The 19,041-nt window shown below is 38.4% G+C and overlaps 2 protein-coding genes across 3 annotated transcripts in view; one reads left to right on the top strand and one right to left on the bottom strand.

Annotated features, from left to right (window-relative positions):
- Positions 1-1,998: 1,998 nt before the first annotated feature.
- On the top strand, positions 1,999-3,175 carry npb (neuropeptide B). Its single transcript, XM_077571271.1, has 2 exons — positions 1,999-2,393; positions 2,751-3,175. The coding sequence occupies exons 1-2, from the start codon at positions 2,133-2,135 to the stop codon at positions 2,877-2,879; spliced, it is 390 nt and encodes a 129-aa protein (XP_077427397.1). The 5' UTR covers positions 1,999-2,132; the 3' UTR covers positions 2,880-3,175.
- A 68-nt stretch (positions 3,176-3,243) lies between these two features.
- Positions 3,244-19,041, bottom strand: part of gnav1 (guanine nucleotide binding protein (G protein) alpha v1) — a 33,056-nt gene continuing 17,258 nt past the window's right edge. For both annotated transcript variants that reach the window (XM_077571186.1, XM_077571187.1), the window contains exons 5-9: positions 18,560-18,688; positions 9,304-9,433; positions 9,092-9,163; positions 5,180-5,267; positions 3,244-4,165 (exon numbers count right to left, since the gene is read on the bottom strand). In XM_077571186.1, coding sequence (XP_077427312.1) covers positions 3,975-4,165; positions 5,180-5,267; positions 9,092-9,163; positions 9,304-9,433; positions 18,560-18,688 — 610 coding nt within the window. In that variant the 3' untranslated portion in view covers positions 3,244-3,974. The remainder of the gene's footprint in view (positions 4,166-5,179; positions 5,268-9,091; positions 9,164-9,303; positions 9,434-18,559; positions 18,689-19,041) is intronic.

Raw genomic sequence — 19,041 nt, 5'->3', positions numbered from 1 at the left:
GTTCACTCATTTGGAAGTCTTTTGAAGTTGTATGGCCACCGCTCTGCTTTGTTAAGCACTAACCCAATACAACAGCTATCGCCGTTTCTCACATGACGTCATGGACAATTATGACACTATTTATTGCCAAGATGAAGATTTGACATGGACGCCATGTCCCGAGGGGTTTGAACATCTTCTCCACTGACTTCCTGTTCTAGGTTATGGATGTAATGATGGACATTGAGTCTGAAGGCCTATCTCATTGGCGGAGACGTCACTGGAACTGATTAGTCCCGTTGACCTAGGAGACCAAAATATTGCTTGCGCTCACAACAGGGTGATGTCATATTTGCCCGGAAGTCGCTATATGTACAACTAGAAAAAGGCCTGAAATGGTACCAAGAAGGCCAAGACAGTGTGAGTTTATGAAAACCTGGCTGGTACAACAAATTAATGAAACACCTAGAAAAAGGGAATGTAAGGTCCTTCAAGAATTTTTTTTAGGGCAGATCCAGAGATGCTCAGGAGATACTTTAGTGCCAGGGTCAAGAAGCAAGACACTAACTACAGGAAGGCCTTTCCCCCAGGTTTTAAGATTGCCATCAATCTGAGTTTCCTTGCTACTGGTGTATTTATTATTGTACCAGGCCATTGTAAACTCGGTCATGTGGTCTAATGGGTCAAGTTTGTGTGCGTGTGCGTGCGTGTGTGCGTGTGTGTGTGTGTGTGTGTGTGTGTGCGTGCGTGCGTGTGTCTGTGCGTGTGTGTGGACGGACCAAGTGCTAGTGCTAGTCACAGGAAGCTTTATTTTAAAGTTTTTTATTTTATTTTATTTATTTATTTTTAACAATGGCTTACTTGTACTTTGTTCAACTTGGTTCATTAAATCATTTGCAATTTGCCGCCTCAGTCACCTGGTCCCCGTGAAATAAGGTACCCCGAAATCTGAAAGGAAAATGTAATCAGAAAAATACTTAAACAAGTGAAGAGAGTGAGGTACGTTTAGCTGCTTTTCTTTTTCTGCATGCATCACCACACGAAGGTACATATAGCGTAAGTAGATATTTCAGGATGTTGCGCCTCCCTACAAAAAAACAGATAGTGTTAACTTGGCAGCTTTGTTGATATGGCCTGTCCAAAAAAAAAGTTGTCTTATGGCACAACTGAGCTCATGCTTGGGTTAAATTGAGCATAGGACCAGGGCAAGTTTTCAACTTTCATTCTCATCATCCATTCTTTTTTCTTTTTGCCTCGCAGCCTTATACGCCTTCCTTTCATTTGTCTCTTAATTCCACCAGTTTTTACGTGCTTATGTGACATATCTGAACATATGTGAACAGTATTTTTATTTTATTTTATTTTATTTTATTTACAAATCTGACTCAGACCTCGTATGCTGTCTGGACGCTAAGGTCATGCTCATCATGCGACCTATTAACAATTCCGAGTTTGCGTCAAATCAAAATGGCGGTCAAGCCCTCCGCTAATTGAAATACTGGACATTAAATCATTGTCATTTGAGTTGTGTGAATTATTTTTTATTTAAAATGCGATGAAATGTTGTTTGACTAACAACCTGCATGCCGTTTGTTTTCACCGTGTAAAGGAAGCATTTGCTTTGCGTATTGTGGGGAATATTAGAAATGCCCGGATGTTCGGAATTGTCAAATACGCACATGACCTGAATGAGGACAAGCGGTCGGCTATAGGTGGATTGATACATAAATGTCGTTACGGTGTATTTCGGATGTTCTATGAGTTGGCCCGTTAACGTCACTGTCTTGAAACCAGTGTAAATCTTACTTATAACCCCACAAGCGTCATGCGTTTGACGTATTTCTCTCCTCACTCTTTCTATCTCGCGCGCACACCTCCCAATCCATCAAAAACAATCAATTGGAAACCGTCCCCAAAGCGACCCCCTCCACCCCACCCCACTTCTCACGTATCAAGACAGAAGATCATCTGCTCTCCTCCAATTTGATTTGACGAACGTTCTGGGTCACGATACGTCTGGTAGCCCGCTTATAAAAGCAGCAGGAAATTCGCCCAACAGGCAACCAAACGCAACGCGACCTCAGGAGAAGATTCGAACTCCCACCCCTAAAAAAAAAAAAAAAAACTCCGAAACTCCGCCAAACGGTACAAACATGGAAAGGTCTCTCAGGTTTGCTTTGGTGTGCGTTGGGGTGTCCCTGCTCATCTCGTGTCATTCCGTCCAAGCCTGGTACAAGCAGTCCACCGGTCCCACTTACTACTCTGTGGGTCGCGCCTCCGGTTTGCTCTCCGGAATCCGGAGGTCGCCTTATGTGCGCAGGTCCGAGTCCCAAGAAACGATGGACAGCGGAGAGACGGTCGGCGCCAACGCGGCCGCGGAGACTGGCAGGCAGGTCTCCTTGCTCAAAAGTATGGTAAGTCGATTGAGGTGATCATTTCGTTCCACGCGCAATCATCCGAAATGTATTGTTTGCCCTCCCACGTTCATTCTTTCATTTAAAAATTGCTTGTCATGTAAAACAACAAACGATTAAAAACATCCAGTTCTGCGTGCGTAAAAGCACGCTTTACGCACGAGTGTCAAGCTTTTCCGAGCGTGAAAGTGCCTTTACATCGATTGGTTTTAATTCAATGAAGGCATTTGAAATGTATTTCATCTTACCATTTGACTGCCTTTGCATGTAGCCTACTCTAAAATAACAGACTAAAGTTAGTAGCCTGCGCTCAGAAATGTGATTTCTTTCCTGTGATTTCTTTGGACTGAATGTAAGGCTATTTGCGTGAAGGACATCTCCCCAAACCTGAAGAGCTGCGAGTTGCTGCGAGATGGCAGCGGCACCTTCCAGTGCAAAGCGGACGTCTTCCTCACCTTGGACTCGCTAGACTGCCTGTCCGCATGAGTCCACAGCGCGCTCGGCTTGTACAGAAAACAAGGGTCGCTGTCGCCCAGTATAGACTCTTGAATGTTTTATTCCCACCTTTGTATTATTTAGAAGTGAAATTATGATTTTTTTTGTGTGTGTGCGCGTGACCATATATTCACGAGCCTTCAGTTAGAATAAACGCACTGCAAAGTTTGTTTGGTATAAATCATTTAAATCTGAGACTTCGCATGAATGTTGTATACCACTGCTGTAAGTTGATTTCTGTATATTACTTTTTACCATACCGATTAAAAATGAACATATATTTGGAAGCCATTGTGTACAGGTGTCTACATATCAAGGAAAACTGGACAACAATGCAAGACACTTTTTTTTTTTTTTTTTATTCTTGCAGTTTCAGGACATAGTTGAACATACTGAACCAAATAACACACTAGGCACATCAAGCGCACTAATGTGTACTTTCACTTTTAAAGACAAAATAACATAAGTGTAAATCACCAACATAAGGCATCACATTCCTTTTACTTCCAGTCAAGACACAAAAATGAAACAGATGACTTACTAAACATTTAAAACAGCCGCTCAGCATAGGCAATGCCTTACAAATCACATTTAAAAGGCACCAGGTTTGGTGAGATCCCAAAAGGTTAAAGACAGATAACTAAACATGTAGTTTTCTAAGATACAACTTTTAAAAATATAAATTGTTATTAGATCACTAATTGTAATGAGAGATAGGTTGGTGAGGATTTTGCTACATACACGATGCAGCTTCTACAGTGGGTATGACATCATAATGGCGGATTATTTTATTATGATTTCACGGTGAAACCCACACACTCAAACGCACATTTCCGCAGCATGTCTGCGTTACTTCTAATAATGGCTTTTAGAGTACAGTACCAAAAGATGGTTACTCAAAGTAGTCCTTATTTTTGGTGGCATTTTCAAAGCTCCTTGAAATGGTTAGAACTCAAAGAAAGTGGGCAAGCTGTAGACTTTGTGTGTGCGTGTGGACAAGATGATATCGACACTCCTGCGTCACATCGAAAGGTCCGATGGTCTATTTAGATCTCAGCTTGTAGGAACTCAGACTTTTTCTGGCAGCTACAGGAGAGACACGGCCTCCAGGTTCTCTTTTATAATGGTGTCCATCACCACCTGAAAAACCACCTGGATGTTGGAGGTGTCGGTGGCAGTGGTGAAATGATGATAGATGAGCTTGCTGGCAGCTGCGTCCAGCGAGACGAAGGTGGCGGTGATGAAGCGGGCGGCCGAATCCACGTCGCAGTCTGCTCCTGGAAGATCATATCGGGAAGTTAAAAACTAATGAGTACACATTTCAGAGAGCACTTTTGTGTTTTCACTGGGGTCAAAATGCATTCATTTTTTTCCTCATCATTTGGGAGATGGAAGATATCGCAGTTGTCTGTGTGTGAGATGCATACACAGCATGGATTGGACAAACACTGTATAGCCCAACAAGCAACTTTGCTTGTTCTCGCACTGTAAAAATAAATAAACAAATAAATTAATTCTGATAATAATATTTACTTGAAAAAAAGGGTTAAGTTTTACCAGAAATTCTAAGTCAATTTCACACGGAGAGTTTTGAGTACATTTGACCAGTTTATTTAAATAAAATAAAATAAAAGTTACTCAAGGGTTACCTACAACCTTCAAGTTGGGAGACAGTCAGTCTACCACCTGAGTCATGCCGCTCCTACTGTGTGTTACTATATTGATGGTATCAGGCGTAATCCTTGTACTTCCAAGAGACCCGTTTTTTTTGTCTCATTTTGGACACACCAGAAATGCAATAAAGTGGCAAGCAGTAAGAGTGGCATGGCTCAGGTGGTAGAGTCTCCCAACCTGAAGGTCATTAGTTCGTTCCTCAACGCTTGAATAACTTTTTTCTTTCTTTCGTTTTTTTTAATAAACTGCTCAAATGTACTCAAAACTCCCCTTGTAAAATCTACTTAGAATTTGTGAGTGAAAAAAACTTTACTAGGATTTTTCAAGTAAATATTAAGTTTTTTCAGTGAACAAAAAGTTGCATGGCAAAATTCACAAGTTATTGATTTGTTTAAAATTTTTAAGGACATCTACTTGTATGCCTTTCTGTGACTCTTGCAGTCCGTTTGTATCTGTTGCAAGCTACACTACTTAACACTCAGTGATCACTTTCCACTGAGAACATTGTTGATCTTTTATATGCGTCAGCATGGAACGATACAGTACGTCCACACTTGGAATGGGTGTTTCATTTGCGTGTTCCAATGGCAAGTAAAAGGCATTACTCTCGGACAAACCTTTAAACTGAGGGAGGTAATGGCGCAAGTGTCGCCCCGAGTGGAGAATCTTGGTCTGGAAAAGGTCAATTTTGTTCATGAATAAAATCTGCAACAAAGAGAACATACAGAGAAAACAAATGAGCCAGGAGTTGACCGTGTTCATCATGAGTCAGAGGTTTTCTCTCAAGTGGAAAAGAAAAATCAATTTGAAAGATCACCAAACATGAACAGGGAACAGATGACTTGTTCCCACTTGTAGCAACGCAATAACGAAGCAAGCAATGAAACCGATGAATCACATTTTAAATATGTGCTTGTGGCTTTACACTGTGGTCAGGGTGTTCAAAAGTCGCAAAACACTTCTCATTTCTTTCAGGCAGATGCAAGAGCATCCTAGGCTATGCAGTTTTTGAGCATCAAAATATTATACTTAGCCTTTTGAACAACCTCAAGTCAGTACGGCTAAAAGTCGAGCTTTTGTTGATGGTGCCAGTGCATCCCTCCAGATAGACTTTCATTGGCTTTGAGCTCTTGAAGTTCTTCTCAATCGTGGCTTTCTACTATGCGGTTTTGTCAAGAACAGATTCTGCGCAAATTGGAGCAGTGAGACGGTCATAAATGGATCTGCTGTCAGTGTGTGTGGGGGGGGTCTTGCCAGGTGACAATTTTATTCAATTGTCAAGATAAGGAATGATGAGATTATATTGACATTTGGGACAAGCTACATAGAACGGAGAGAAAAGAAAAAAAACAATAGATGATTGTGGATCAATTAACACGTTTCAACATCATCGTGCAATCAGTCACTTGTGGGTTCCAGTGCAGGACACACACGCACATTTAAAGTGTTCAAATCAACTCACGTTCTGACGCCACGTCTTACAGGTATACATTATCCACTTTGTAATTGACTCATTAAAACCAAAGCCAAACAAAAAGGCCCAGGTGAATTTGAGGTGCTGCAGGGTGTCATTACGACTGACCTGCCCTGAGGAAAACCTCTTTGAGGTGACGAATTTTGCTCCCACATTAAAAAATGCATTTTAACGGGTCGGGGTAATGAGCCGGTTAGTTGTGTTAACACGCTGGCCCACACACAATAACAGCACATCAATCTTTCGTTGTCCAACTCGCCCAACACAGTCTCTTTAGTTGACAAAGAATCCCAAAGTGTTGCTTGAAATCCTCACAAAAAATTAATTGGCAAATTGTCACACACCGAAAATAAAAAGCACAGAAAGCGGCGCAGGCTTCACCTCAATTGACAGACGCGTATACTTTCCTGGACTGCAAAATGGATTGAAACACAAGTTAAGTGGAAAGAATTGAGCAAGGCCGTCTTAATGGGATCAGTTACCAGAAACAGGAAAGGGAAAGCTCATCTTAATTGTAACATACTCTTTAATTACAAGTGACAGAAGCCTCAAAGGCGCGGCGGGCGGATGTTCTGCCTATATTTTCTACGCCACATCTCAGGCTGAATATCACTTCATCAAAGGTCAATAGTTCATTTAAGTATAGTGGGGGAAATTATCTCTGTGAAGAGGAGGAAGCAAGTCAAACAGGCTCAAAGGACACTATTTATTGGGGCCCGAGCAGCGACTGCTGCGAGTCCCTATTGTAGGAATGACGAGGTGTTATTATTATCAGATTTTTGAGATCCTAAACATGAACGAAAACTAACCAAACTTTATCGGGAAAAAATTTGGCATTTTAACTCATTCACTGCCATTGACAGCTATAGACGTCAAAAATTCATTTTAATTATTTCTATTAGTCTAACATTTTTCCACACTTTTGTTAACAAGAGTATGAAAATCTATAATTTTTTTATTGTACATTTAGAACAGATATAAAATTTGGGATTAATCATGAGTTAACTAGTGAAGTCGTGCGATTAATTACAATAAAAAAATGTAATCGTCTCTCGCCTCTAATTTTGAATAATCTTTTTTTTTATTTTTTATGAATTTATGGCAGTGAATGAGTTAAAGTTGCCATGCAGGAGTACCAATTTAAAAAAGGGGTCTGTAGCGCCCTGTCCCGCTACGTTTGACACCCTGAGTCAAACAAAAAAGACTTTGGTAGCCTACCCTAAAATGAACAGGGAGTGAGCTATGAGTATTGGAATGTCCAATCTTGGCACATGCGTCATATTTTGCCCTCTTGACCTAAACAGTTAACCCGATAGACTGCAAAATTTGTCTGTACCATCTCAACATTTGCAGCTATAAGGAAAAAAATCCTAAAATGTTCACCATACTATAGTTTGCATTTCGAAATTCCTTCTAAACAAAACATTCCCGGTGTCGGTACCAGATGTGATCAGGCTGCCAGATCGTGTCTGGGTCGCCTAACGAACATGCCACGCTACAGGATTGGCTGGATATTATCCAGTTGACATCAAACATGGGAAAGAACATTTTAAAGATGTCATTTAAATAACAGTATGTACGGACTGAAATTGTAAAAACGCAAATAAAGCTAAAAATATAAAAGCAAGATATATTGAATAAATGATAAAATAGATTGAATAAATGACAAAATAGATTGAATAAATGATAAATAGTTAAATACACTAATGAATTGCCTCAGATGTGACAAATATTGTCAGTTTAGATTGCTAATGTTTTTGTGATGTATTGTGATGTATTGTGATTTGTAAACAGCTAAAAATGAAACCAAACCAAAGTGAACACATCTGAATCGCGCAAAGGCGCTTCAATCTATTTAATTATTTCTTCAATCTTTAAGTATCCTGCTTTTATATTCTTAGGTTTATTTACATTTTAAAATTTTTAGTCCATACATTTTGTTATTTAAATGACATCTTAAATATTTTTTTTCCAATGTTTTGACGTCAACCGTCAATTTTTTTTCATATAACTTTATTGAACAATTGTAAACAAACAATTTCCAGCCAATCCTCTAGCGTGATGTCATTGCAGGTGACCCTGACACAATCTGGCAGCCCGATCATATCTGGTACTGACACCGGTTGTACAAATCCTCAGAGCCACGAAAATTTGGAGGCATATGTGACAAGCCCACGACGTACAAAAAAGTATTTTGGAGCCATAAGATAGACATAACAGAAAGTCCGCCATTTTGATTTACTTTGGAATTTGCCACCATTTTGCCGTCTTTTATAGCGGTCGTATTTTAACAAACTCCTCCTACAAAATTGATCAGCTCGTCTTCAAACTTGCCGTTTTATCTTGAAAATCTTTTTAATTCCTTGCGTGTTGTTGCCGTGGCGATACACTGATTGTAAAGAAAATGATGCTGTTTTCTGATGTAAGTTTGCACACACATCAGACCTGGAATGAAGATCAATATTTTAGAGATTTCTTGAGCACTTTTTCAATAAATAGCTCAATTGCGCTCTCTACTAATTTTCACCTAAAATTGTGAAAATTGGGAGGAATATCTATCAGCCTAAGACCTACATAAAAGTCTTTTGTAGCCATATGCTAAACCTAACAGGAAGTCCACAATTTTGAATGTATTTTGGCCTTTTAAAGAAGTCATATTTCATGAAACACACACAAGGCCTGGCAATAACATTGATATTTTAGAGTGTTCTATATGACAGTACCCCAACATGGCTAGGTTCGCGAGTGCCCTTTGTAGCTGCTCGCACCTCTATTTTTGTATGTCTTTTATAAATGTGTACACTCACGAATTGTATTTTCTGAGTGAAAATTTATCCCAAATGTGCAAAGTAGCCAGCATCTTGGAAGGCTTGCGTTCAACTCAACAGGTTGGCAAGCAACGGCTTATGCAAACACATTTTTGCAATTAGTCTGTATGAAATATAAAAAAACATGGGAATATATATATATATATATATATATATATATATATATATATATATGCACATTTAATGGATTATTTCCCAGGTGATGAGGTGATCGAGGTCTTTCTCACCATGGATGTATTTCGGAAGAAGACATTGTTGCAGATTGAGGAGAAGAGCTTCATGCTCTCCTGCAGACGATTCTACACAAGAGACAAATACTGCCATCAGACAGTAGCAAAGGTGAAAAGACAACATTCATCTTCACTGTAAAGACGTTCATCATGACCTAGGCGGGAGAAAGGAGGGAATCCAATAACAACTAATTGTATGAGAGCGTTACCATGGAGGGGTCCTCCACCAAGGTCATGTCATAACCGCTGAGTGACACCACAAACAGCACCGCTCGGACGTCCTCAAAGCAGCTGATCCACTTCCTCCGCTCTGTTCGCTGACCTCCGACATCGTACATCCTACACACATGACATGCAAGAGACAGAAGAGACCATTACATGAAAGGATATAAACCATAGCAATGCACACTTAATATACATGTAGTTGCTTTTCATTGACTTTTTTTGCTTGTACATACAGTGGCTGGTTTCATAATAGCAAATTAAATAACCTTCACCAATCAATTTACTGTAAAATCAACTGGCAGTGACATATAAGCATCTTCAAGCAAACACTCTAGGCTCTTAACTCATTCACTGCCATAAATTCATTTGAACTATTTCTATTAAACATTTTTTTCTACTTTTGTTAACAAGAGTAATAAAACCTAGAACTTTTTTTATTGTACATTTAGAACAGATATAAAATTTGTGATTAATCGTGAGTTAACTAATGAAGTCATGTGATTAATTACAATTAAAAAAATGTGATCACCTGATGTCCCTAATTATTAAGAATCTTTTATTCTTTAAAAAAAAGGATTAAAAAAAGAAAAGATTATTAAAAATTAGGGGCATTAGGCAATTAATATTAGTAATCGTAATTAATCGCATGACTTCACTAGTTAACTCGCGATTAATCACAAATTTTCTATCTGTTCAAAATGTACAATAATTTTTTTTCTCTAGGTCTTTATACTCTTGTTAACAATTTTTTTTTAAAAAAAAAGTTAAACTAATAGAAATAGTTCAAATGATTTTTTTTATGTCTATAGCCGTCAATGGCAGTGAATGAGTTAATTATTTTTTAAAAAAAAACTATTTTCACAACCTTCCAATATTGATGGGTCGATTGAGGACAGATAAATTACGACGTCCGATTAATGCAAAAATCAAAAATAAAAAAGACACCCACATTGTGTGATATGGACTTGTCAGTGTTCACCAACACATTTCAATTTGTCCCAAAACACAGCAGCACAAGGAGTATGAGAACAATCTGATCCAATAAAGCCCAAAAAGGAAAAAACACGAAAGGGAAAGAAAAGCTGAAGCTGGTCACAGTTGGTCAGGTGCGCCATCTTTCAATGGAGCATCCTTGGCACTAATGAAGCCATTTATTCAGAGGGGAAAGGAAAAGACACCGAGTGGGAAACAAACATTGGATGTCAAGCTACAAAAAATTGCTTTCAGATGGAAATATTCCATGGACCCTCATTCGATCGGTCAAGTTAATACAGTGCGCCATTACACAAACAAACCTAGTTTATTCATTAGTGCTTGATCAATGTGTGGTGCTTTATTATTTAATCCACCCTACTTGTTCTCTTTAGAGTCATGGATTGGACCCCAGCCAATCACAAGGCTCATATGGAGACACAACCACTCCCACTATATTGACAAGTTCAAGTTTTAATTTAACCTAGCACGCAAGCTTAAGAAATGTTGCTACCCAGGGTAAAAAACCCTCAAGCATGGAAGGAGTCCACACAGGAAGGACCATGAACCTCCCAACTGCCAGGCAGACGTGCTGCTAACCAACAGCACACAATGTGCCCACTATTTCATTTGTTATAAACAAAAAAGACAAAACACATCTTTGATTAACATTTTAAAGGGACATCAACCCACCTGAGTTTTTGTTATTGGAGCACGACTAGATATTAATGAGCTTAATGGAAAGTGCAGTTTAATTAGAGTTTACTCAGCAACATTAACAAATTCAGTCAAATTAAAATAAAAAGATTTAAAAGGAAAAAATAATTGTTATTATTTTTTTACATACATAATCATCATTAAGCACAGCTTACATGTCCACAGGGGAGAAGGAAGAAGTAAATAACTTATCGAGTCCAACCCCTTTACAAAAAAAACAACAACAAACACAAACTTACAAATAAACAGCTGCACTTAAACGTGCATAGATATGTCAACAGTATTATACATTTAGTTGATAAGCAAACATTTTTACAGATATAAAAATGAGCACAAAGGCTTACACATACATTTTTAATTGCACTCTATTTTCTACATTTGTACTGACCCGATTTAAATATTGTTCCACTTTGTTTTCATACATCCTTTTAAACACAACCAGTGATTCACACCTTTTCAGGTTTATTCCAAAATCATTGCACAAATTTTCACCAATAATTGTAACACACCTCTTGTTTTGAATTTTTTATAGACACTTAAATCATAGTCATTGTCTCTGATTTCAAACAGCTTCTGAAAGTAGGTTGTTGTGTACCTTGTACATTATTTGAGCAATTTTAAACTCAACTAGATCATAAAATGTCATTGTGTTTAATTTGATAAATAGCGAATTTGTTGGTTCTGTATATTTTGATCGGTTAATAATTCTTATTGCTCTTTTTTGTAATTTGAAAAGAGTGTAAGTATTTGTTTTGTAAGCATTTCCCCATATTTCCACACAATAACTGCATCAATAAGGGCGTTTGTGTGGCTTGACACATTACGCAACTGCTTTCGAAGTCAACTTGTACCAGAGTGGCAGACCGGGTGATGTGCGGATGCGAATGTGCGGACTCCCCTACGATGTGAACTGTGCCGCTTGTTTTGTGTTTTCAGTCGCCTCATACAATAACGATATGTAACATTGCATCACTTTTCCTCAAAAACATGTCAGTTAAGGAGCATGCAGGTGGATGCACTCTATTGGAAGACAAAGCTAGCTAGCTGCTATTCATTTAAATGGACTGACGAGGCACAGTTTAACCACGTGTCGTCATTTTAGATGAAATTGCAAATATGGTTAAGTGTTGTTGTAAAACATAACATACTATACGTTTACTGTATTTCTATGGTTGGCATTGCACAATAACCCGGAAATTGATTTCTCGCACGTGTGTGCTATGCTTATGTGCTTACAATGCATCAGGTGCTTTTCCCTTGCCCTTGGCAGAGGTCATCATTATTGCATGCAGGTAAAGATGGCAAAGGGTTAGTTCTCAGCACAAAACAAGGTACATTTTTTGACTAGTATTCTAATTTACATTTTTTTGTGTTGTCAGGTGATTAAAAAATTAATCTAATTCATTACATTATTTGTAATTAATTAATCTAATGAATTGATGTTAATATCATATCTGCTAAAGGTCCCCAAACAAAAAAGTTGAATTCTAGGACATTCCAGAAAATTCTTTTTTTTACACAAGGTGCAAATCACTGCGTTCTTGGTAACAGGCCCGTCTTTGTTCTTATTATCAATAAACTTGTCATTCAAAGGTCCAAATAAGCTTGCGTCTGTTGTCACCTTGCTTTTGACTAGTGGCGCAGGTAGGAAGTGACGTGCCACTGGAGCCTACGGGTTAGTCAATGGGCCAAATTTCCAATGCTTGCGCAGATTTCACTTCACATTCATGGAACCTGACTAAATTAATCCACAGGCGTCATTAGCTAGCATCCATAAGGCAAGGATCATTGTTGAGACAGTTATTGCCTCATTTGCAAATAAATGGTGAGAGCGATCTAACCGTTGGGCTGCCCTTTGGGTATTCTGATAAGCCAAATGGCTTGGCTGTGGGACGTCCAGCGTTAATTGTGTTAATTTTCACAACACGTTAATTTAGAGCATAATATAATTAACGCGTTAAAACTGACAGCCCTAATTTTTTTCGTAAAATAATCTGTATGCACCAACTGCGCTGAAAACTGATTTTCCTGAGTCCTTATGTTTCTCTTTCAAACAAAGCACTTGAAAACGCAGACATTAATCCAGTTTATATATTTGCAAATTTCAAAGAATTGCATTAACAAAGGCTAAGTTCCCCTAGTGACACGTTAAGGCAGGTACGCGCGCACACACACAAAGCTGGGTGTAAATGCGCCAAACTCATTTATGTATCTGTTCAAGATTTCTGGCAGATAAGAGGGAAGGTGTGTGAAAGGCGGGAATCTGAGATGGGCCTGCAACACCACCTGGGACTTTGCTCTCCTTCATCAAATGTGACATTGTTGGGGAAATCACCTCCACACGCTTCAAATTAAAGCAAACAAATACACACAAACATTTTGGCTTACAGCTCTCTCATGTCAATTCAGAGATTTGTTTCTAAAATATTTGCTGCAAACATGTTTAAAGACTAAGAACAATGTAGTAGTGAATTGGTGACATGCGTTCAATATTTGTTTTGGGCATGGCTGCCGGTAAACGAAGCCCAGTGAAACACTTGGGCTTTCCACTATACTTACATGTTTGTGTCTGTTACTGGGGTCTGTCGTAGTTGTATGTTGATGAAATTGTGACTTTTGAGTTGACCAAATATGAAAAAACTTTCCATTGCACAGTGAGTGCCACGAGTCACGACTGAAATGATGAATTAATATGCACTGCTTAACACATGAAAGAAATTGTAACTCCAAGAAAATCACACCATGAGGGTGAAATGCGGGCCAGACAACAGGCAAGTGTGGCCTGTGCTCACAGCCCGGCACCATGCAGTCCCGTTCGCATGTGCCAGAGAATGGCCGAAGCAGCAGATTGGTCGCTGGCAGGGCCGTTCTCTTCACAGATGAGAGCAGGTTCACACTGAGCAAATGTGACAGACGAGGGAAATCCAGAGGGACGCTATGGAGAACATTCTGCGACCAGCATCATCCATGTGACATTTCAGGGAGTGCATACAGGCACACGGAGCCCATACACGCCCCACGGACAAATTACACACTGTAATCAAAGATTTTAAACTGGACTGCTCCAATCATTAAATTAAGATATGTGATGTGTTTTCTTTACTTTTTTTTTTTCAGTTTACTGTCATTAAACAAACTCCAATTCCAATGAAGTTTGGACATTGCGCAAAATGTAGATAATAAAGATCTTTTTGAATTTTTTTCTAAATCAATATTAAAATCACCTTTCCATCTAACAACACTCAATAAGCGTTTGGGCACTGAGGACACTAATTGTTGTACAGCTTTAGTTGCTCAACAGTCTGGGATCCCCATTATTACATCTTGAGCTTCATAATATGCCAGGCTTTTTCAATGGGAGACAGGTCTGGACTGCTGGCAGGCCAGTTTCACACTTGCACTCTTTTACTATGAAGCCACGCTGTTGTAGCATGAGCAGTGGGTGGCTTAGCATTATCTTCCTGAAATAAGAAGTGCGTGCGCGCACGTGCGTGTTTGTGCTCTTTAATTCACATGAAACCTGTTATAAATCCCAGACCCTTCATTCAGAGTCCTGCCAGAGTCGTGAACTTGTCAGGAGACAAGAGGAGGGATCAAAGGAAAGAAAAACTAGACAAAGTTAAATCCAACGAGACACCACCTTCCACCCACTGAGTTACAAAACCAGAATATTTCACCAACCCCAGATACGTCTAGATTCCAACAGAGTAAGAAGACCTCAAGAAACCAGAGGAAAGACTAAAGGAAGGAAGGAAGATGAAGCAGAGTGAGATCCACAAACACCAATCTCCACTGATTCAAATACCAGTGGGATAAACAAATTATAAAAAAATAAAAATCAATTTTACACACTGGTTGTCCGCCAAAGACTTTCAAACCCATCAACAATCTATGCGAGTCTGTATAGGATCAACGGCGCACAAAGTGTGTACGGTTATCAAAGTAAGAAATAGAGAGTGTGGCTTTTTTAAAATATTCTCCAACATGATACACATTAGTGAAGCATAACACAAAGAACCATAAGTCAGTCAGCAGCACCCAGAGACAAACAAACGGCATTTAGATGTTGACTTCAGTAATATGCTGACAATTTGACTCGGGCTACATTGTTTATATACTTATGAAAAGCAGACCTAATGTGTTTCATTACGATCACTCAATATGAGATGTGGGGATGAGGGACAAGTTAATATTGTGGAAGCTGCACAGCCGAGGTAGTCCTCAGGTAGACATTCTAACAGCGGAAAGCACATCATTCAATTTTGTTGTAATACATATCCTTCCCAACACTGTGTATGTCTTATCGGATGTGTCACAATAACACTACCAATCAGCATAACTAATTAACATCAGGCCCAACAACCCATTAATCCTTTGTGCTCTTGTTATAAAACACACCGATGAAATAAATAAATGTTATTTCCACATGCATCAAAAGACCTGCGAGAAACAAAGATGGTGGCCAATTCCCTTTTGGTTCAGATACATGCCTCTAAATACTGTCCTCTGTAGTTTATTAAGTCACAATAACACAAGCAGTCAGCTCTGCTACTTAATATTCAACCAGACTGTACAAAAAACACAAATAATCCTTTGTGCTTTTTATTTTATTTTTTTACGAAACATGCACTACACATCCATAAATGTGTTTCTATATGCATAAAAAGACGGTGGATGGGACCTTGAGATTTAGAAATACTAAGGGTAGGGCATCAAATTTTGCATTCAAATTTCTTTCTTTACTAAAGCGAAAATTATTAATGCTCCCCGGGCACATGAGCTAAAAAAAAAAAAAAAAAGTCCCAAACTTCATATGTATATGAATAGTGGTGGCCTAAAGACATCTATATGACAATATTTTGTTATACATTTATAGTGCCACCAGGTGTTGACACAAAATGTCATCTTTTAAAGGGATACTTGACTCATTGATTCATTTTCAGCAGTAAAAAGTTAATATTTTGTCCAGAGTTAATTTGATAACTTCATTATTTTTAATGTACAATTAATACCTTTAAAAACACATTTATCCCACATGCTGTTGACTGAAGATGACATCACCTGTGCTGAGGAGGTAACGACTAACAACCAATCACGGCTCACCTGTTTTCTGGGTTTGGTCCTGCAAAACTGAACCATGATTGGGTTTTACCTACTTCCTCAACACAGGTGATGTCATCTTCAGTCGACAGCAAGTGGAAAAGGTATTAATTGTACATGAAAAATAATGAAGTTATCAAAATCATTCTGGACAAAATATTAACTTTTTACTAGTGAAAATGCCTTAATGGGTCAAGTATCCCTTTGACCTCCAAGAGATTTCAAAGATATCGAAAATTAAGTTACGTAAAATAAGAGTGAAAAGTATGGTGATTCCTTGCTATCAGTGAATAAAAGACATGCTATTTTGTTTTAAAGTTATGCTCATGCACAGAAATATTTTTCATATGCACAGCTACAGATATTGTGTATGAGGGATTCATTCCCATGGGTTTGTGTCTGAAAAAGGTATTTGATTTGTATAGTCCTTACTCACTGAAGAACTTCACAGGCTCACAGTTGTCAGATTGGCGGCATCCCATAATCCAAGCCCACACATGGGCATGAAAAACTCAAAATCCAAATCCAAAATTTCAGGAAAGGAAAAAAATGAAACCTTGAGAAAGGACCACACAAAAAAATGAAATCATCCACAGAATACCTTTGATCAGAGTATATCAAAATTAACTGATTAATGGATGGAATTTTCCATCTTTTAGCGAATGCATGTGTTGACAACACAGTTCATCTTGTGTTCTTTGAGAAATGAACCACACAACTAAACGGAGACGCTAATATTTGAAACTCTTTGGTTTCGTGATGGCCTCGTCTTCACTATGGCTAGATGGATTGAATTTGTGGCAATAAATGCTGTGCTTTCACAATAATAGCAAGCACAAACAGCAGCAGCAAGACAACATCAAAGTCAAATAAATAAAACTTGTATTATATCTCCATTGCATCTCATTCAACAATACAACCAGAACTCACACGGAACCGTTTTACATATTGATGCAAAGAAAACTACATTATTCTCCGTTTTTTTCTCCTGTTTTCTTGGTGACTTCAACTAGTGTATCTCTAATCTCTCAAATGATTCAACCCGCAACATCATCTCTTTTTTTTCTTTTTTTAATTCATGTACTGTAAACCTATATGTCTGTACACAACTAAGGATTATAAGAAAGGGGCAGGACTAGATAATGTAAATGCTTCTTACTGCCCCTTCTCATACGCACATATTTGGGTATAAGATGGTTAATATTGTTTATTTTTATTTGATCTTTTTTGTTAAATTTTTATCGAACTAAATTAATTTTGTTAGTATAGTATTGAGAGTATCAGATGAATAAAACAAAACATTAATAAATGTGTGCTGTACAACCTGGAGTAACAAAATGCATCTTGAATCCACACAGAGCATTTTTGTATGGACACTGCATGGACGTGGTATTTGATCTCTTGGCTTTTTCACACCACCATTTCATTTTATTTGATTTTATTTATTTGTATCAGGGACAGTACATATAAATAAACACTTCAGTAAATGTGCCAGAATTATTATTATTACTATTTTTTTATCTGCCGTCCCGAGACAGATTGTAAATGTCACCCTAGTAAAATAAAAATAAAATACACAACAATAACAATACATTCACGAAAATACTATTAAAATGTTAAAATTACCTTTTCACAACAAAAGCAATACGTTTAGTAAAATGTACATTAAAACCAACTAGGGATAAACAAATACAGGAAGCATTAGTGTTGACTTTCTGATTATCAGTAACCATTCTTTAAATTCGAGCTTAAATGTGATGTGTCTAGATTTCTGATGAGAACAGGAGTGAGATTCCACTCGGTAGCAGCTCGGACAGAGAAAGCAGTTCGACCAAAACTTTGTTGCAATATCTTTGTACCTCAAGATTATTTTGTCAGTTTGTGACTTTTACATTTCTGTCTGTTAAAAATGCATGTTGAATATCCAATATCTAATTTGAACAGCATGTATAAATGAATGTATGTTTGTGCTGTTATTTTTTTATTTTAGTTGTTGAATTTATCATGACATTTGCACCGGTATTAAAACCTAACATTGTAATTACGACGGAGGTGTTAATCAAGTTAATTATTATCTGTCATCCTGTCACGACCATCGACAGCTCGAGGAAATGAGCTGAGCCATTGAGAGATGATGAAGAAGGAGGTATTATGTGACATTGGCCCATTGATCAGGGATGAATATCCACCCTCTGCTCCTATGCTGATAAGGCCAGCACAGAGATGCCTTTGACGGAATGTTGGTGTGCATGTGTGTGTCGCCGTATTGACTTATTGATGAATGAAGCCACCCATCTCCATCTTACATCTGCACCCTATCACAGGCCTGTCTACAGACAGAGATAAGAGTGACACAGCTCAAAAAAGTGGAGCAACTGTGGATGAAAGATGTCCATACACTGCTGCAACATGTGACACAGAGTATAGGTGAAGAAAGTGTAAGCAGTCTACCTGAAAGTGAGGTGCTTGACTTTGAACTGGGTCTCTATCACGCCTGTTGTCCTCAGCCGAACGCGCAGAACGTCCATCTCTGTGGGGACGTACTCCGGAGCCGAGATGCGGCTCATATTTTCAAAGAAACTAAAAAAAACAAGGGGGGGGGGGGGGGGGGAGAAGTGTCACAAAAGGTCAGAAACTGAGGAGACATTTGCAAAAAAATAAATAAAAAATATAGCAAAAATAATAACCTGCAGGCAAACTTGAGATCAAAGTGAAAACAGGGAATAAATAGCAAGAGTGTGTTTGTGTCTACATATTAAAAGGCCATTACTAGATTCAGCAGCAGGTGGAGTGTGCAGCGATAAGATTGAAGCCCCAGGGGGCGCAGTGGCTCATCGTAATGAATATTCACAAATTTCACACGATGGTTTACCATCATAACATTCCGAGACAAACGTTCAAACAGATCCGCTAGTAAGACAAATCAGCACAAC

This window comes from Vanacampus margaritifer, chromosome 7 (assembly GCF_051991255.1).
Source record: "Vanacampus margaritifer isolate UIUO_Vmar chromosome 7, RoL_Vmar_1.0, whole genome shotgun sequence".
Classification (NCBI taxonomy): Eukaryota; Metazoa; Chordata; class Actinopteri; order Syngnathiformes; family Syngnathidae; genus Vanacampus; species Vanacampus margaritifer.
This window is presented reverse-complemented; position numbering and strand designations above follow the sequence as displayed.